The 21,391-nt window shown below is 37.7% G+C and overlaps 1 protein-coding gene and 1 long non-coding RNA gene across 14 annotated transcripts in view; one reads left to right on the forward strand and one right to left on the reverse strand.

Moving 5' to 3' along the window:
- Positions 1-6,111: 6,111 nt before the first annotated feature.
- On the reverse strand, positions 6,112-11,431 carry LOC124951784. 2 transcript variants are annotated; one of them, XR_007101711.1, is made up of 2 exons: positions 9,652-11,431; positions 6,112-8,892 (listed from the first exon to the last, which is right to left on the reverse strand). It is a non-coding gene; the product is annotated as an uncharacterized LOC124951784 (long non-coding RNA). The 2 variants fall into 2 exon arrangements; XR_007101712.1 differs by having other exon boundaries at positions 9,460-11,431.
- Positions 11,099-21,391, forward strand: part of LOC124951706 (RNA-binding protein Musashi homolog Rbp6) — a 596,819-nt gene continuing 586,526 nt past the window's right edge. For 8 of the 12 annotated variants that reach the window (XR_007101704.1, XM_047500522.1, XM_047500531.1 and 5 more), the window contains exons 1-2: positions 11,099-12,323; positions 14,737-14,777. Coding sequence is in view for 10 of the 12 variants with exons in the window: in XM_047500522.1 (XP_047356478.1) it covers positions 12,157-12,323; positions 14,737-14,777 (208 nt within the window). In the remaining 2 variants the exon portion in view is untranslated. Of the gene's footprint in view, positions 12,324-14,736; positions 14,778-21,391 lie in introns of those variants that run through there. The other 4 variants (XM_047500547.1, XM_047500538.1, XM_047500552.1 and 1 more) reach the window with 4 other exon arrangements.

The following is a 21,391-nucleotide window of genomic DNA, read 5'->3' on the forward strand; positions in this document are numbered from 1 at the left end:
CTCATCCAGTCGGCCCTTTTCCTCTTCCTAGACCTTTCTACTGGTGGCAGCAGCAGCAGCAGCAGTAGCAGCAGCAAGCAGCAGCAGTAACAGCAGTAGCAGTAGCAGCACACTGGCACTAGGACATCAGCCCTTGTTTTAACGAGCTCGAATCCCACCCCCGTCACGTTTGCGATACTTGCACCAAAGACACACAGCTCGTCGGTATGGCAGGTTTCTGTCTTTCTCCTTCTTCTCTTTTCTCTTTTTTCTTGGAAGTCTCTTTTCGTGTTGGAAGGTGGTGAATCGGCATCGCCATCATCTCTACCATCACCACAATACCGTCGAAGAAGCATAGCATAACACAGCTAGTCTTAATAAGCTTATGCAGCACTCTCCAACTACGTCAGAGCGAAGCTCAACCCAATATCCTCGTCGACGTCTTCAAGTTGACACCAGGTCGATTCACGGAGTCTAGTTACGTCCACATGAACTCACGCGCTTCTTACCTCTATTCTCAGTCCTTTCCACTCTTCCTAAGACGACAAAAGAGCGTCTTCTTAAGCAATTTCTCTTACACGTATCGCCACGATCTACGTTCTCTTCTAAAAAAAAGCGAATAAACTCGTTGTTTAAAAAGTAGTTTTGGAGATATTTGTCCTGCTCTAATGCCTTTAAGAATCAGTTCAAATTATTGCTATGGAATACACTTTCGACGCGAGGACAAGCGATAATGGATCAGGTGTAAATGAAATTCTCGTCACGACGACGTTAGTCAGCTTTTGGCAACAGCACTCGCAGGGAAAGCATTTGGGATGCGATCGAACACGTTACGAGACAATGGAGACTAAATTCCGTGCCATCTCGAAAGAAGAGGAGGACCGAAAAGGGTGTGGTGTCGACAACGGTTGATGAGTGGATTGTAGGGACAAGTAGAAGAAAAAGAAGACGGTGGCAGTGGTGGTTACGCTTAGCTACGACCGAGCACGTCCACCAAGAAGAACGGACTTGCATCTTTCCTTTGTGAAAATGCGGTAACGCTGGCTAGACATTTTCTTTCACCCATGCCATCAGTTCGCACTTTTTGGAGAGTCGACTGAGAAAAAATAAAAAAATAAAAAAATAAAAAAGGAAGAAATCGGAAAATGTTATCAAGAACTTTGATATCTCTCTATTTCGTTTAGTCAATTAAGATCCGATTAATTAAATATTTCGTTTCTGATAATTATATAATATAGATTGACCATAAAATTAATAATATTAATTTATTTAAATCTTGTAAAGTGTGTGTGTGAGAGAGAGAGAGAGAGAGAGAGAGAGAGAAAGAAAAAGAGAAAGAGAGAGAAAGAGGAAGAGAGAATGACTCTTTCGGAATTGTAAAGAGAAATACTCAATTGAAAATTTTGCGAACTTTCTTGAGATCCTTCACGTTTGTTATTTCCAGCTCTTATCGTCGCATTCTATTTAACGTCGAATTTGAGTGAGATCTTTCTGCTACAACGAAGTTCCGAGGGCGCTGAAATGGATATTTGCACGAGGGCTGAGCGATAGAGCAAACGAGTTATTAACCGTTTGTGCGATATAACATTCTGAGATCATAATCGTAAACGAACGTACGCCGATACTTACAGAACAGAACAAAACAAATACATTAACGTTATGCCGCTCGTAAATACAAGACGAACGCTTTTAATGCTCTACTGGGGAGCGATGCAAAAGTAACGATCTTCGAGAGAGGAAGAGAAGAGAGAGGGAAAGTGCAAGATCAAACGACATATTTATCGATATCGAAAAGCTCTTTCTCTCTCTTTCTCTCTCTCTCTTTCTTTCTTTCTCTCTCTCTCTCTCTCTTTCTTTCTTTCTCTCTCTCTCTCTCTTTCTCCATTCTGCCTTTTTTAGTCACAATCGAAATTGGCCGCATAAATCGATTCGAGTGTGATAAGGCAACGATTTCTCTCATAAAATTGATATTGCTAGATGCATCTATGCCGCCTATAGGATGTAAAAAAAACGAATAAAGATCCATACGAAAAGCCCAAGCTTAAAGTCTCTAAAACACTCAGAGAGTACGTAGCGATTTATGAGAGACAAGATTCGAGGCAAAAGAGTTCTTCTATTCTTCTACTTATTTTTTTTTTTGTTCCTTTTGCAATATCGGCATTTTCTTTCAAAAAAATTCAATCTCCTTTACGATTTCCAAATATGTAATGTTTTTGAATATTTGCTATTTTTTATTATAATGTACTATCTTTTCCTTTTATCGTAAAATATTGAGCTGAAACAAATAAAAGCCTGATTAATCTGAGATCTTTGAGAGAGAATAACAGGAAGAGATATCATATCTTTTATACAACAAAATATTAGCAGATAATAAATGTTAACGCGGATTTGCATCGTTTCGATAAAGTCATGGATTCAGCAATTTTTGACATTTGGTTTAACCAATAGAAATGGCATGCGGCAAAGCTAATCGATTGTCAATGTTGCATTTCATAACGACGGCGTTCAGATGATTTGATTATTTCATTGGTAAATGCAGCATTGATCAGGATCACTCGATGTTCAATTGTTCAAGTAAATCAAAGAAAAGCAAATATATGAAAGTTGTGAGGGGAAAATAGCGTACGGTCGAAAACTGTACCAGGTGACATTCCAATTGGTTGACATCGATTCAGTAAAAGTACCAATACGGTCAAAACGTATGTTGTGAGAATTTACAGTTAGTTCGTTAGCCTAGCTTTCGGTAGAGTTCTCAGGATAGCTCTTCAATGGTAGAAGACGCTTGAGAAAATCTCAAAAAAAGTGGAACGGCCCGGAATACTTGGGTCTTGCTTGTTTCACTGCCTCGAACTTCTTTCTCGTTTCTATCTTTTTACCTCCTTTTTATACACTTTTCTTTTTTATACATTTTTTGAGGCGTAGAACGGAATTAGTTTCTGAAATAGGTCCGCTTGTTACCAGCAATGACGACGTTCATGCGTGTTTTCGATTTCTCTTTTTCGCCCGATTCATATTCTTTCTTTCTCGGCAATCTTTCTCTCTCTTTCTCTCTCTCTCTCTCTCTCTCTCACCCTCTCTTATTCTCTCTTTTTCTCTTTCCATTCGCTTTTCCCATGTCTTCCTCTATTACGCATTTCCGGCTCGTTGGACCGGAAACGCTAAGATAAGACGGGTTTACACCACTCTCTTCGCAGAGAAGAGATGTTGGGCAGGGTTAGGCTGGGTGTGTCTTATCCGGAAAATGTTATGTGCACGTGGCTGGCATCGATCTTACGTCTAATGGCTCGACGGAACGTGGCCGATCGAATTGCTTTCCTTATGCATCGAATATCTTGCTCTTTCAAAGGACTAGAACCATTCAACTGGTGTGCCAGCTACTCACCCACAATCGCATCTCGTATCGCAAGAATTTAAATCGACGAAACTTTTATAAAACGTAAATTAAATGAGATCGAGTATATGATTTCTTTCATAATTAAAAAGGAAATGATAATAACGTAAAAGATATTTGAAAAGTATTGCGAATTATCGGCCAAAGAATGAATTTTTTGAGGAAAATGTCCCGCTTTTGATCAACGATTCGAGGACCATCAAACTCGACGAAATGTCTGACGCTGCAGTCGCTTCGTGAGTTCGCCGTGGCGTGAAGTACGGCAGAATGTGCTCTCTCTCTCTTTCTCTCTCTCTCTCTTTACCTCGCTCTTGCTCTCTCCTTTCTACTCTTTTTCATCGTTGACGACTGTGGAAAACGCCCGACATCCCCTTGCGACCGCGATCCTCTCTTCTACCTCTACTCCGCCCCACTGTCATTGGATATGAATATCGTCAGCTCTTTTTCACCCCCCGTCGAACATATTTCAACGACAGTACGTACTGAGAAGCTCGATGGATGCTTCTATACCCCTCGACACAATCCCCGAATATGCTTGATCGTTCGTTCGTTTCAATAGGGATTTCGCCACTTTCGAAAGACTGCTACATTTCTAAAGGAGGAACCATTTTAAAGAGATAAAACGAACATCTTGGAAGAAAAAGTAAATGATCTGAAGACTTTCTTCATACTTTGTTGCAAGCATATTTTATGCAATTAAATGTTTCAGATATGATGTTTCAGATATACCAATCGTGTCCTTCTAATTTCTTTATTTCCTGAACGTCACAAAAAACGAAACTATGTTAATATAAGAATATCATGAAAAAATTGTTTTCTTTATTTTTCTTTTATGAAAAGTATGTCGCAATTTGCATAAAAATCAAAAGGTAGCCATGTTGTTGTTAGAAGGAGGAAGTAGATAAAAAATGTTTAAAAAAATACTACGCCTGCTAACTCGTTCTCTAGTTCGTCCGCAGCCCGCAAAAACGATTTATAAGGCAAACGTTTCAGCGGCTTGAGTTCGCCTTCGTTTTATTCTCCTCTTTGCTACTTCTTTGCGACGTCGAATTTCTCTACCTCTATATCTACCTCTCTGTCTACCTCTCTGTCTACCTTTCTCTTTCTCTTTCTCTTTCTCTCTCTCTCTCTTTCTCTCTCTCTCTCTCTCTCTATCTTTACGAGAAATCTCAACCCTCTTTTACTTTCGTCCAAGAAACTCGAATTTCTCTATTTTTCGTTAAGAAAAAGGCCATGTCTTGTATCATTTCGAAGACGAATTTGCCCAAATCTTCTTGGACGTTTCTCCATTTCTTCCTTAAACTGACGAAAAGTATAAAAGAACAAATCGAAGCAAGAGAAAGAAAGAGGGAGAAAGAGAGAGAAATAAAGATAGAAATGAAGAGAGAGAAAAAAGGACACCTATTATTCGCCTTACTTCGTTACTTCCATTTATATTACTTCTTTTTGCGTCAGCCCTTTCCGATCATTACTACTTATGTCTCCGCAGCTTCTATTCTTATAAGCAACGCTTTGCAGTTTTCTATTCATATCAGGACCACTTTCATCTCGAGTTCCTTTTTTTCTTTCTTTTTTGTTTCTGTAAGTTTTTTACCTGTGGAGACAAGAGTTTAAATTACATGATATCCGTATTCTGTTTAAAATCAACATCAATAGTGATCATTAAAAGTTCTTTGTATAAATTTTTGTCAAAAGTATTAGGAACGTCGAAGATTTATTTGTGAATACGATTATGTATCGGGTTGTATCTTATCGTTCAGGCGCGAATTGTCAGCGGACATATTCATCTGTGATAGGAAATGTATAGTACTACCTCTTATTCAAAGATGGTGCCACTGGCACGAGATACGTGATTCCGATCGTATTCATGTGAGGATCATTGTATTCATATATAACACAGATGTATTCATATATGTATACATACTGATACATGCTATCAAGAATAGTATTACATACATATATACCTAAATACATATATCCTTACCTTTTTAAGCTATTTTATTTATAAATGCATAGGAAAAATTATAATCAATACTTTTCTCCAATAAGGGATAATGTTTCTACAACATGCCTTGAGTCAATCTGAGAAAAATAAAAAAATTTTTGAAAAATTTTCTCAGAATCGAAACGTTCCCCTTTTCTTTCTAATTCGTATACAAGTTGATCGCCATCAGTTTCATTATTTATACGATAAAAATATTAGAGGAAATTTTACAGAACGAGTTTAATATCGAGGTTTTAATGACGCAGCGCGAAAGCTGTTCCTCAATGCGGCATCTCTTACCTTTTTAATGGTTGTTCGCACGTGATTCGGCCTCCAATGAAACGACGACAGTGATAGACATACGGACGGACCTGATTAATGATATTTCACTATGGTTGCCACGTTCAGTGCCAGACACACTGACTACCACTATTACGACTAGCTCTTGCAAGCAACCCTTCTTCGGAACGAGAGAAAGTCATTAGGTCGTCCCTATACAAAGGTCTTAAGAAGAACTTCCCTTTAAGGGATGAGCATCATTAACTACGCAATCCATCGTGTTCAGGGAGCCTTAACCCTTTAACCAGGGAGCTCGTTTACCGAAAGCGCACTCTACACGTGCCATAGCAAACTTGCAGAGATGAGTTAACTCGTTATGTTCGTAGTAAATACGAAATGTCATAATTTCTGTACCTTATACGATTATTAAACAATAGGGAATTCAAAGATGGATGTTCTTCGATAAATAAGGTAACAATTTCAAAGAAAATTAGTTTTATTGAACAGTATGATATAATTGGATAATATTATTTCATAGATGGGATACCAATATCTTGATTTCTTAAGAATTTTTTTTTTCATTAAATACAGCATATATCTACGACCTACATTTATTTTGGATGCTGAGCTAGATATATAATCTGAGAAATGCCTTTCAGTGAACCATGTTGCTTTCGGAGTAACTGATTGATAATTGGGTAAAGTTGTAGATTCTCGTAACTCATATGAAAGCGTATATTACGCGCAATAGTTCTCTCAGTATATTTCACTAAGAAATATATTTTATCTAACTTTCCACCATCTCGTTAGTTAGCTCATACGAATTCATGTAGATAATATCCAAAATGTATAAAAATATTTTTGTATAATATCTTTTTAGTCAGTTTCTTGATGCCTTATAAGCCGCAATTTGGATGTTATTTACGTCCACGTACCCCATATTCTTGTTATAATTAAGGAATGCGTGGTATTAATTTTTCAATTACTATATTTATTTATTATGTCCATTACGTCGTTGTGAAATGTACTAAGTATGAAAATATATTTTTTGTCATTTCATTTTATTATTATAATATTTTCTATATATTTCGTAATACATAAGCCTGTCCTCAATGAACTGATAATAAAAAATAAAAGATATATACAATTTAAAATTTATGTGCATAGTCTTTAAAGTTGTTTGATGAGTTAACTCATATTATGCGCTGAAGAAGTATTTTCCTATGGCGAGTTAACTTGTCATTTCCAGCTAACAGGTTATCACAATATAATACCCGATTTTGTGATCACGATCATTTTTGCATCATATTTTTCTTTCTTTTTTGAACCCTTTATTGCTATGTTAAAAGAGAAAACAATTATAGGCGCAATTTGATTTTTAGACTTGTGTATACAATAATTTAGATGTGTATACAGTAAAAAATACATCACTCATCATTTTGATATATATTTATCATTCATTTATTTTTAATCACTTTCGTGATCTAATGTTAATCTAACGTTAACATTGAAAAGCTTTTAGCAATAAATAAATATTTATTTCTTTTTAAAGTGTGATTCCATCGCAAAGCGGGCGATGAACGAATCTCAAAGTATCTCCACGGTATATCATAAGTATTTGTAATCTACTTCGCGCTCTTTTGTTACGGACGGTAACGTCTTTCGCAATGTTAACGGGGTTAGAACTTTGTTGAAAAGATACATTCACGACACGTAAAGTCTGGTCCGAATAGTGGTGGTAGTAGATACTACGTAGGATCGTTTCTAATGGTGTGGTCTAATTGATACGCTCGCTGAAAACGTGAGTCACAAAGTCAAACGTGCTTTACCGAACGATCTTCAAAATCCCTTTGATCTACCGAGTTTCTCGTGAACGAGCCTAAACCGTCTTCCCTCAGAATTGTCTAAAGACAAGAAAGGATAGAGCTCTAGGTCCTCTCCCTTCTTCTCCTTTTCCTCCTCTTTCCACTCTTCTCTCTGTCTCAGCAAGAAGCGCGGTCTTTGTCTTTGGAAAGACATCCCTCTGTCACTCTCAGCGCGATTCACTTCTCTAAAGCTTCGGAGTTTGTTTGAAAGTTTTGTCGAAAGGCAACATGGCAAATGACGTGCGTACGACGAGCGAACGCGAAGATTACAAATATCGATGAAGGAGAAAAACAAAGACAGAAAGAGGGAGAAAAAAAGAGAAATAAAAGATTGTAGCAATTAATCGAATATCTTCCCATATTACATTAAATGACTATTTTATCATCAAAAATGCGCCTCTATTTCTTATAAAATGAATATAAATATTTTTTGTCCATCCAACATATAGAGAATTAGAAGACGTAACTTGGTTTGGGGTCTCGTCTATGAGCTCGTCGACGCATTTCTCCATCTATTCTTGCTTCCCATGCGCGATATTACATTAGTAGACACCATACCGAGGGAGCTTTTACCCTTTCTCGTTGGCCTTACACCTCCTCGCACCGACCGTGCCCAACATAGCCGCGAACGCCGTTCAAACACCTGCAAGTGTTTGCTTAGGACGCCGGAGCAAGCGCTCTAATTGACTGGTTTCAACTTATTAGTGTGTCTGTAGCGCATTTTAAAACTGGATTAACCATACTCGCGAGATCCACGATTCTAATTCGAGAGGCACCCGCGAGAAGTAATCTTATTGTTGAATTTATCTTCGTATTCATTAAAATGATTTTCGAAAGGTTCTATTGGGCGTGGTAAAGCTAGTTTAGCTCAGCGTTGTAATTAGAATAACTTTGTCAAATTCTTCAAATATTTACACACGGAAGGAAATTTTCTAATACCTACATAGCCCTGTAAACGAAGCACGAATTTTAAGAACGATCGTAACATTTATTTCCTTTCTTCTTTCTGTCTGCTTTTTACGGTAGGCGCGTTACTTACTTTCTAAAAGCCACGTTCAAATCCTTTATTGGGTGCGAAATGCTGCGGGGTAGACGGTTTGTGTGTACACATGGAGGCCGAGTGGAGACTCTCAATCAGACGTTGAGTCGAAGCGCGCGTTACGCGAACGAAATCCATCAATCAATTCAATTAACTAATTGCCCCCTGGTCCCGATGCTTTGCTCAAACGCCCCTCCTCTTCCGGTATTTTCCTTTCCTCGTGTCTCTCGGATTCACGATTTGTCGGATGACGCGGCGAACCTCGCACCCAACGAACCGATTCCTTTCCCCATCCTTCAAATCCTCATGCCAAAATTTTTCCACGTCACTCCTTCATTAGGTCTTTATCGATTTCCTAAACAGTGACGGATCATTATAGAACAAACTCAAAAAATTGACAAAAATATTACATTGAAAATTAGATCTCAACATTTTTCAAATATATAAAATAATAACGAAATAATGAAGATTGTAAAAGCAATTTAAATTTATTTCAAATTCTTAACAAACGAAATGAATATTATGTTTTTAGGGTTTTGAATTTCGTGATCACCCACTATCCCCAGGGATTTGCTAGACAATCACAAGACTTTCACTGGTTGTATAGATTTTTCTCGCTACACATGAGATACCGCCTTTGCTTTACAAAGTGTCGCAATCTGTGTCTATTCTTTCAAATGAAAAGACAAAACTAGTTAAAAGACTTTATCAAAGATTTCTAAAAATTTTTTCAATTTGATCTTCGATTCACAGGCATTTTAAAGATATTTATTTCCTCGTTTTAACTTTCCATTATTTTGTTCGTCGTTTTAAAAACACGACACGTTAATAATTTCGGCTTTTTCTTTTTATCAGAGTTTACAAGCAAGGATAAGGCAATGGGAAATATTAAATATATAATGGTAAATATTCTTTAACATACTTTACGCCATTATATATATCTTTCATGTGGACACGTAATCATCCGTTTTTAGACATATAAAAGTATACATTCATTATACATATGCGTTTCGTGCACGTGCTATGCACATTTATTTATACCAACTGTGCATTTCCATTCTGAATAATGCAAATGCAATAGTACAAAAGGCTAAGAAAAAGATATGTTAATTACGATAGCTTATCATCCAGTTTAGGTTAGAACGGCTCGTCTAGTACGTGTCGTCGTTCGGGGATTCCAAGAAGTCCCTGAACGGTGATTGACAGCTCCCTGACGGTCCATCGGGAACGTCGTCAGGAGTAGACGAGCGTGACTGCGACAAATTCGGATCTGGAGATTCCTTTCTTACCTACCGCGAATATCGATGTCAAGATAGTCCTAGGAGAAAGCGCTTTGTTATTTAATCTTCGTGAATAATGATTTTATCTACTCAATCATTATAGATTTTCTTTGTAGTTTGCGTCTCAAGTAGCAAGTTACGTTAATGTTGCGCAAATATTGATGCGTTTAACTTGTTCTTTTCATTCCTTTCACTTTACTACTTAAAGAGAATATATATTTTGTAAGAGAAATTTAGAATGCAAATAACAATCCATTATTGTGGGCAGCGTAGTCATCGTATACATAACGAGTTCGTTGTTAATTCAATATTGTTGCATTCAGTTCTGTTCATTGAGAACGGATCGTTTATGCGTGTGAAAGGTCTTAGAAGATCCCTCTTTGTGGCATCTTCAATTGCCACTAATAATTTTGTCGGCAGAAGATGCTGTCTCCCAGAATCGATCAAATTTTAGCAATTGTCTGTATTGCTTGCATATGAAAATAAAAATTAATTTCTTTCAGTCCAATTACTTAATTGAACAATTAATTCATTTCTAGCAAAACTTTCTCATTGTCTATGAATTATATCAGGATTTAAAATTTATATTATTACGCGTACGTACATATACATTTATTCCAAGTAAATTATTCCTAACGCAAGCAATTCGAAATTAATAGAGATATGTTTTGCAGAATATTACATAGAAATTCGCGTGTTGATCCCATAGTACTTTTCATAACACGTTTTTTAAATTCCAAATTGTTTCAAGTATCACATTGTATGTTTTGCCCTTTCAAAGCGAAAAAATTCAAATCAAAAGAAATATTTTATAATTGATAAAAACAGTCAAGAGATGATTATTAAAAGATAGAGGCGAAAATAAATCAGTTGAGGAAGACGCTATGCGGATTTTGATCTGCACGCACGTACGATCGAACTAGTGGTAGCCATCGGTCTTCAGTAGTGTAGGCGAGTAGGTGGTCGGCCTTTTTCCTGCTTGCTCGCACGAACAGGCGAGCCGACCGCGTCCGAAGGCGGGTATGCGTTCCTTCAATGGCAGCAACGGCGGCGGCAACGGCGGCGGTATCGGCGGCAGCAGCAGCAGCAGCAGCAGCAGCAGCAGCAGCAGCGGTGGCCCTCTCGCTCGCGAAAGCGCAAGCGCGAGCTTCTTCTTCGTGTCCCCTCCGCACGGCAGCCACCGCCACCACCGCTGACGACCCGGTTGCGTCCCGCTGCCACCGCACCACCACTACGTCGGCGGTGGCCCCCTCCCCGCCCGTCGCCCCTTCCCCCGCCCCGCGCCGAGAGCGCAGTGTCGCGTCGAACCTCTCGCAGAGCGCGTCGCACGTCCGAGTACCGGCCGCCGCCCGTCATCAGTAGTTGCCATACCGCGCAGCCACGTAACCTCTCACCTTCTCCTTAGTTTTTAGTAGTCAGTAGTAGGGGAGAGTGTGGAGAGAGAGAGAGAGAGAGAGAGAGAGAGAAAGCGAGTAAAAGGGAGAGAAAGAGAGAGAGAGAAAGAGAGAGAGAAAGAGAGGAGAGAGAGAAAGAAAGAGAGAGAGAATACGCGCGCGAGAGAAAGTGAAGAACGTATGAAAGAAAAAAATTGAGAGAAGATCAAGAAGAAGAAGAAGAAGAAGAAAAGAAAGAAAAGAGAAAAGAAGGAAAAAAGAAAGAAGATATCTACGTTTTCTTCATCGTAAACCGTCCTCCTCGTCGTCGCCGTCGTTATCGTCGCGCCCGTCGTCTTCGTCTCTACGTCCTCGTCGTTGTCATCGTTGTCGTTGTCGTTGTCGTCAACCGGCTTGACGCAACCACTCGGAGTAGTTTATCATTTCGTACACGAGTACGAGACGTACGTGCGTTTCGTTCGTACGTTTCGTCATCGTTGTCGTTCTCGTTGTTCTCGTAGTACTTCGAGGGAGCACGTAGCGCGAGAGGAACACGACGCGAAATACGGGAAATAAGACGTCGTGTGGTTATCGTTCATCTTTCTCCTTCTTTCGCAACAACACGAGTCAGTATTACTGGTGGATCAAAGACGAGGAGAGAAACAAAAGATACTCTCGTCGTGAGAGTAGAGACGTCACGTTCTTCTTCGCCGTTAGAAAAGGAGCAAACAGCAGATTCTCTCTCTCACCGTCGGTCAACAACAACGAACACGAGGAAGATCGTTGTCGTAAACGGAAGAACAACGACAACGACGACGTCTTGCCGTCATACGAGGACTAAACAGGCAGAATCACTTTCTGAACGACGGCTCTCTCTTAATAGTCGTGCTTTTTCCGTTTCATTCGTGATCCTCGGGAAGAGGCGAGAGCGTTGCGACGACGACGAGCCGTGCGCCGCGCGCCATTATGGAATCTCAGAATCAGGAGATCGTGGCGAGCGGGTCGCCCGCTGAGGTGCCCAACGATCCAGGGTACATATCTTCATGCTTCTGCCAAATCGATCGTCCACCTACATCCACCAGCAATGTTTATAATAGCACCGACCGAAAGGACGGATTGCTTCCTTGTGAAAAGTAACGCGACGATAATCTCACTTGTGTTTATATATCGCGCGAGTGTTCTTTAAAGAAAATCGCATATCGTTACGTCAATCCTTTTAGTTTTTATCCTCTGTCGGCGTTCCGAATGATAATCGTGCGCGTCGTGCCTTCTACTTGCTCTTGTTTGTTGATGCTTTTGTTTATATATATATATATATATATATATATATATATATATATATATATGTATATATATATATACTTTTCTGCTTATATATATATACACATATACATATTTATATATATATATGTATATATATATATATATACTTTTCAATACGACAGTATATAGATATACATGTATATAGTATATATAGTATATATATATGTCGATTTTGCTATTTATTACTATTGTTATTGTTATTGTTATTGTTGTTGTTGTTGTTGTTGTCGTTGTTGTCATTCGGTGGAGCAGGCGCGCGTGGTGTTTGTTTGCCGGGCGCGTAATATGCGTGTCACGGTAGTGTGCTCTCTCTCCTCGGACCGGTGGCGCCTTCTTTCAAGCGCGTTCGGCATTCCCCTGCGTCCCCTTACCCCTCGTCGGAGACATCCCCTTTGGTCCGCGTGGAACGCGCGAAAGAGAGCGTAAAAAGGATAAATGAATGGAACGATCCGAAAGAAACTTGAAGGAGAATAGTTTGCCGCCAAGCAAAGGTCTTATTCTTTTTTCCTCTCCGTTCTTTTACACTCGACTACATCTCTGTATAATTCCTTTTCGTCTAAAATGATTTTAACAAATATTCGAATTGGTTGCATTCACTAAGAAATTGAAAACGCATCAAAATAGCTAGTAATGCTATTGTCATTGTCGGTGTCGTCATTGTTTTCATTGTCGTTGTTGTCGTCGTCAGAGGTGATATCGTCTATCACATAGTGTTCCGATTCTTCTGCTCGAATTACGTGAGTTGCTGACCACGTAACCTACAAAGAAAAACGAGGGTAGTCCATGTCATTCTTTATCGTATCGTGACGCGTGGATAAAAATAACATGCGAAGAATCTCTGTTCTCTTCCGACCGTTATATATCTTTACGTATAAAAAGTGATCGATTTAGGTTGATCTATTTAATACGAGAAATTCATAAGTGATTTCTTCGTCGTCTGTGTTTATCTTCTCCAAAATGGCACACGTTTACCAGATTACCGCGTAAAAGTATTAGGACGGAGACGCCTAGAAGCGTTTTAGTGGGAACGGAGGAGAGAGCGTGGAGGAGCAGAAACGGAAGAAGGGAGAGGAGGAGGATAGACGGAAAAGCGCGTGGGTGGGAGTTCACAACGAGGCTGTCGTGCCTCAGAAAATCGATGTTCGAACGCGCTACCACGTGATTACGACCATTATGCGAGAGAGCGTTATCTTCGTTAGCATCTACGCGACGAGCGCGAGATTTTAGTATTTAATTATGACAACGACGAGTAGATTAGCGTCGTGTAAAAATTCTTAAAAAGGAAGAGAGAAGGTTTTTTTTTATCTTTCGCTTCCACTAGTCGTTGGCTCACTTACGCGATAATGATGTATAACATACATACCAGATTATCATTATATAAATGATTAGAGATTGCACGTGCGCTCACTCGCTCGGAAAGATATTTCGAAGTGGAAGCACGTTAGGAAACTCGATTCATAATAGACCGGTTTCCATGAATTTTGATTATTCCATCTGAGTATGTGATATGAAAATCGATCTTATCTTCGTTAAATTAGAATGTCGTTTACGATCTTCCGGATAATGCACATGCTTCTCCGTTGTCATCCTCGTTCTCTTCGTCATTACGTTGTGTTAGATGCGGCCGATGAATGGATCCTGTTCACGCGTATCTATCGATCTATTTTGTAACGATGAGAGTGTATAATTCATGAACGGCATTCGAAGCTTTTATTCGAAATGTTCTCATTTCATTTAAATTTAATGGATCAGGTACTTTAGTGCACTGGCGGCAAACCGTAATTAAACGATAAATTCGAATTTCCCTCATTTTTTCCGATCAACAATATCGTTGCGTGGATGGGCTTAAGTGTGTCCGGAAGTAATGGGAACAGGGGGAGCCTCGGATTAAAGCAGGAAATGCGCTCGTTTGTGACGGAAGTCGTGTTCTGAAAATTTTTTACTTAAGATTGCGCACCGTATCGAGATCGAGAAGAGTTCTCCTACAAAAAAAAAATTGCAAAAAAGAAAAAGAAAGGCAAAAAATCGTTCGTGAGTTTTTCGGTTGTTGGTTGATGTGTGGTGACACCTGTCGTCGAGAAACGGAGACTGCGCAGAGGGCTAAGAAATACCGGAAGTTACCCTCTGCTGGCAGTTACCCCGTTTTCTCTTTCACCGCCTTCGTCTTTCAACATCGAAGATTGGCTGATGGCGATGCTGATGGAATCATCTTTTTTTTTCTAGGAAAATGTTCATCGGTGGTCTATCATGGCAGACCAGTCCAGGTGAGCATTATTTAACGTTAATTATGATAACGGATCCACATTCGATTAATTAATTCATGTGCATTAAGATATTGAACTAATGCACGAAATTTGAACGAATTAATTCGAATTGTCCAACATTGCATTTTTAAAATCAAAACAAATCGTCTTTATATTTTTTGTATTATTCTCAAGGCAAATTTATCAATTGCAATGCAATATAATGAAAAAGCATAGTTGAAGAAAGTCATAGAGTATCTTGACAGCATCTTCCTAGAAATACCGTATAAAAGAAGATTAACGAGGACAATCGATTACCGTATAAGCGTGACCATCTGCGTATATCGCGTGATTATGAAAAATTACTGGGTGACACAAGATGGACTTGAGTAACGCTTTGTTGAGCGTGCTTACGTCGGCGAATCAAACGTCCATCATCCGTCGTCACGACAAAAAAACTTTCTCTCTCTCTCTCTTTCTTTCTCTCTTTCTTTCTTTCTTTCTCTCTTTCTATCTTTTATAAACAATACCAATTACATGTGTACGCAACTAATATTTATGTGAGATTGCTGGATGTAAAATAATAATTATTGGTAAATGTAGTAAGATATGAAGAGACGGTCAATATCCAATAGACAAGTAAATATCATTAATTACAACCCTAATCATTGTACTGGAAAATCTCCAATACAATGGATATCTCAATTTTTTTAGGCTTACATCAATCGAATGCAACGTATTATTCGCTAATTTTCAAAAATTTCTATAATATATATATGCATACATTGGTAATATGTTTATTCGAATGATTTGATAGTTTATTTCGACCCAATATGGATATAATTATATTCATTATTTTTAAACAATTTCTATATAATTATATCCATTACTCTTAAACGAATAAAGAGCGAAGATGATCAAAAATATTCAAATGAGCCATGCTACTTTTTCCGTGCGAAACTTACAATATCTTTTAGGTTGGACACATTTCGAGTGCTCTAGACAATTTAATTATAATCTGATTCTTGTATTTCACTCGTGCTAGTACAGATATCAAATACTTTCTTTTAATAGTGTATCTATTTATATCTTGTATATAATATGCTTTCGATCGATTATGCATGTGTTAGTTCCTAGCGTTTATAGAACAAAACAAATTTTGCCAAAAGATGCAAAATGAGACGAAGAGCGTCTCTTTTTCTTTTTTCTCTGTCTGTATCTCTTTCTCTCTCTCTTTCTCTCTCACTCTCTCTTTCTTTCTCTCTTTCTCTTTCTTTCTCTTTTTCTCTCTATCTATCTAACCATCTATTTACTTATTTATTTATCTATCTATCTATCTATCTATCTCTTTCTATCTTGTGGAAAAGAATAAAAAAGAAACAAAGGCGGAGTAGGCTCATTAGCGTTATTTGCCGTCGTTACGTAAGCCGTTACTCCACCTTCCTTTCGTTTTGTTCTCTTGCTCTACTGGACTTCTTTTTTCTCTTCCTCTCTTCTTCTTCTCCTTATCCTCTCTTTCTCTTTTTTTTTTCTTCTTCTCTTTCTTTTTCTCTTGGTAGTCTTCTTCCGTGAGTTAAGACGATGGCAAGCGACAGAAGAAACGCTGGCAAGAAGACTGTTTCTTTTGCTTTTCACGGCGTGTCCAGCCTCTTATTGAGGTAAGCACAGAGAAGGAGGAGGAGGAAACTATAAGAGAAGAAAGAGGAAAGGAAGAGACTTCAAGATGCAGAGAGCAGAGCGTTTCGTTCCTCGATCGCTTTATACTCGCTTTGGTCGACGACTGATTTAAGGTTGCAGAGTAATTCACCAGTTGGCATCGACGATAACAGAGTCGCTTTACCCGAGCCTCTTATGTACCAAATTTGCGGCATCGAGCACAAATTGTCGTTATGTCAACTCTTCCTTTTTCTCTCTCAAATTTGCGGCATCGAGCACAAATTGTCGTTATGTCAACTCTTTCTTTCTCTCTCTCTCTCTCTTTCACGCTCTCTCTTTCTCTTTCTTGCTCTCTTTTTCTCTTTCTTTTTCCCTTTTTCTCTCTTTTTCTTTCTTTCTTTCTCTCTTTTTCTCTCTCTTTCTTTCTCTCTTTTTCTCTTTCTTGCTCTCTCTTTCTCTTTCTTGCTCTCTTTCTCTCTCTCTCTCTCTCTCTCTCTTTCATTCTCTCAATCTTTTTTTCATTTTTTGCTTTTTCTATCTCTTGTCCCTCAACCTTCGTCTCTATAAGTTCAATTTCTATAAATAAATTTTCATGTTATCTATACATTTTTGGATTTAGTTTTTGATTTCTATTTACATTCTATAGTTGTTATGTATTATTAGAAAATTTTTATATATTAAAATTTCATATTTATCAAAACATGAAAAATAATTTAATTAACAGAATTTTCTAAGAATATAAAGATAGTATTTTATCTTATTTTTAAAATAAGAAATGCATAAGAATTTCTACAATAAGCCAGTTAAGGCTGTTATCCATTCAACTTATCTCTTATGTTTCTTTTTCTTTTCTCTTTCTTTGCAGCTTATCGTTTGCCGCAAATGGACTTAAATCCATGGTATATTTACTTGTTACAACCTTTACAAAGAACACTACTTTAACCTTTTCTACTTTTAAATGCCACGTTTTAGATTCGTGGCGGGGAGCGTTCGATTTTATCGCTGAGAGAGTTTCATTTCTCGATATGCATTCGTTCTTCCGTATTTTTGTGTTTCTTCTTTTTATTCTAGATTTTCTTTTCATCGAATTTTCGAGATACTCGAGAAAAATTTATCGTAAAGAGGCGAAGCTTTAAATACAATACTTTTAATAAAAGCTTTAAATAAAATATTTTTAATTTTCGCTTCGAATTTGACACACATTCTAGTAACGCAAACTAATTAACTTGAATACCAGAACATTTTTATGAACGATAGAAAGGTGTCACAGACGAATTCGTATGATTTTTGCGTATGACAAGTGAAAGAAATCATCTGAGTAAATGGCCGATGCGGATATCAACAAAAATTGAATTATAAATAAATTCAAGTTTATATTGAATGTTAAATAAATAACATTTTATAATTGGTTTTAGCAACAAACGATTATGATAAGCGAAAAGTGAACGGTAAGGCTGTTTACGTATTGTCGATCAATCGTCAACGTTTATATAGGCGAAATATCAAATAACTAAGCGACGTGTATTGTTCGTTTTTTCGTAGTCATCGCTATTAAATCCGTACGTACTTATATATTTCTTTGAATCTAATGGTCGTCGACAACTAGATTGATGAACAACCAGAAAACTAGACGACTAAACACGGCGACCAAACGAGTCGCCCACGACTCGACAAACTAGGCAACGTTCATTGTTCATTTTTTCTTGATCACCGACGACTCGCTAATCGCCACGATCAAGTGCGAATACGATTATATATATTCCTTTGAACCTAGTTTATCGGCAGAATCTAGTTGCTGGTGATTGGTTGACAGTATGCATGTAGCCTAATAATTCCCCAATTTGATACGCGTGATATACTTGCTGAATAACTAAGAAAGTTATAAAATCTTGTATCACCGCAAATCGATATAATTGACTTTAGAATGAAATTGCGCGCCAGAAATTTTGTCACTTGTTTAAATTACATTCCATGTAAAAGATATATATATATATATACACAAATTTTTACGCTTGAAATACTCGTAGATATTTTATTATTTAAATTGATAAATAAGAGATATTTATGATAGTCATTAACTTTAGCTACATACAAATTCGAGTTAATCGTATTTGGCACATCCTATTTGACAAGATTAGAAAGCAGTATTCCGATGCAGCCAATATTTACGTTAACTTAAGAAATGTTACGTTAAAACTTAAGAAATGTTATGCATCAAATAACGGCTTACATTGACTTTCCTGTGTACAAATGAAGAATGTTCATGTGTTCATCTAAACGTTTCATTTTTTCGGAACAATGGTCTGAAGTCTTGGAACGGTTTATATTAAAATTGCTAAAATACATGAAACATTGTGATACGATCTACATAAGGAGCTAGTCCATTTAGACTTAGCTTCTATTGCTTTCAATATCAGTTAGATATTATATCTAACTGACAACAAACAAAACAACTGTGAACAAAGGTATATTTGAACGTACTATATGAGAAACATTGGAGAACGTAATAGAAAATACTTTTATTTTTTCTTCCTGTTGTTATTCAACTTAATATTCATGTTATCGTTAATTAGTCTCAAGAACGATTTACGAGAAACGGATGCAACATACTTCTTCTTTTCCGAATGTTGAAGCTTCTCTCGATTATTTGCAAACGATCCAACAAACTAAAGCCAAATGGAAGTTTAATTCTTATGATACGTTTCATAAAACAAAATATTTTATATTTCGCGAAGCGTGTTAGCAAATGCGTTGTGCGTTCGTTCATTTTATTATTTCTTGTCTAAGCGATTTCGCAGGTCGTAGGAACCTCGAATATTCTTGCAGAACCTCGAATATTTATTTTTTTGGAAGTAAGATTACAGGGGTAACGAGCAAAATCAATTTTCGAAAAACAACCAAAGCGAAAATTACCGATTACTCGATAAATTTCGTAGATCCAAAAATATTCACCACTAAGTTCATATTCTCATAATTATACGTAATAAATCTTAAGACCAAACTGTTTTTTCACTCCATTTTTCTAACGTAAGAACATATCCGCGTACTAATCTTATCCACGTCTAAAATTTTGCCACTAATCATATTTCAAGTAAAACGTTTAGCTTTCAGCGCTAGGTTAGTATCTTCGAGCGTGAGCGTGTGCGTTCTTGAGATGAAGTAAGAGGACAGTAATTAGAATCAGCAAGTGAGAGAGAGGACAGGGAGAAAAAGAAAAGAGAGAGGAGAGAACAAAAGAAAGAGATAGATAGATGGAAAGAGAGAGAGAGAGAGAGAGAGAGAGAGAGAGAAGAGGAGAGAGAGATTTTTTCGACTTTGTCGACATCGGCGTCGTCAACGTCGTTGTCGTAGTCTCTGATGCAATCGAGCGCAACAGACTCTCCTCCTCGTGTCTCTCGCTATTTTTAAACGTAATTGCACCCGGCCGTTTTAATGGGCGTGCGGGCATACAGACGAAGATGGTGCGAGAATGAGAGAGAAAAAAGAGAAAAAGAGAGAAGAGCAGAGAGAAACTGTGAAAATTTGTCAGCGAGTCTTTTGGGATACTACTGTTAACGAGCTATTCTGATGGAATGAAATTTTCACGAACTGTTTACATAAAATTCTCGGCCACCAAACGGTACATCCTTCATCGTGATAAATCTTCGGTTAATAATATTTTATATATTGAGCGAACATTTAATTAGGTTAATTTAATTCTATGCCATTGCATAATGTTCTTATTCATTATACATATAGAATGTAATCCTCACATTTTTTCGATGAAAAATTAACGTATTACAGGACTAATTATCAGGCATTAAACGCGGAAAGTTATCATAATTCTCATGAAATGTCCATTAACATTTAACTACGCCATTCGGCGCCTTTTTTTCGCTGTCATAAACGGAGCACTAATAACGTATTACTTATATGGGTTTGAATGTGTATTCTTCTTTTAATTCGATTCTAATACCAGCCACTGAAGTATTGAAAGAATTCATGCGGATTTAATGATCCTTGAATGCATCCTTGAATGAACAATCTTCACGATTAAATTAAAGTAGAAAATGCTAAAGATAAAGGATACTCGAAGTATGCTGTCGAAGTAGGTAGAGATGAGAAGAAATAAGGAAAGATGGTGTAAGATTAGTCAATTGATCGAAGACTAATAGATCTATACTTGCTTCTTCTTTTTCTCTTTCTCTTTCACTCATTCTCTTCTTCTTTCGCACCACACGTTTCCTCATTTCTCTTAGCGCTATGAAGAGGGGACTTTAATTACGCAAGTAGGTCGAAAGGGACGCCTAATTTATTTGCAGCGACATAGGTGACTGCCTGCGGCTCCCTCTGCGACCACCAGCTTGTTAGTGCAACGATATTTGTTAACATAAAACAGGGTGAACGACTCTTTTGTTACCTGTGTTCATTCCGCCTGCATAAGCACGTCTCTCATGCTACATGTTCTATTCCGCGACCTTTCTCTCTCTTGCTTTCCTTCTCTCGCTTTCCCTCTCTCTCTATCTCTCTCTCTCTCTTTCTCTCTCAACTGTGCAGAATTAATTATTGTAATTGTCTTTTGAACATTCCGAATTATACCGTTTCCAAATGCCTAGGAATTGCTTCCTGACTTGTCTGTTTTTTCCATATATCATCTTTCTTTTTTTTTCAAATCTTTTCATACATTATTTATTTCATTATCAACTTCAAAAGCGATCTATTGAAAGTATTTCTATTGCATCCACGAGCTAACATCAATGCAACGATTTACCGTTTTGTTAATCAAATTATTTTCCACGTACGGGTGAACCCGCATTTCCGGAAAATTTTCATCACAGCTTTCAATTCGGCCAACTAAATTTTACTTGGTTCGACAAATTTCTTCTTTCACTCACTCTCTCTATTTCTCTCTCTCTCTCCCTCTCTCTTTCTCTTGTTTTCCCCGTATTAGTTATGAACGGGCGAGCGCGAACATAGACACTCTACGTCGAATGCCTGTC

Source organism: Vespa velutina, chromosome 1, assembly GCF_912470025.1.
Source record: "Vespa velutina chromosome 1, iVesVel2.1, whole genome shotgun sequence".
NCBI lineage: Eukaryota > Metazoa > Arthropoda > Insecta > Hymenoptera > Vespidae > Vespa > Vespa velutina.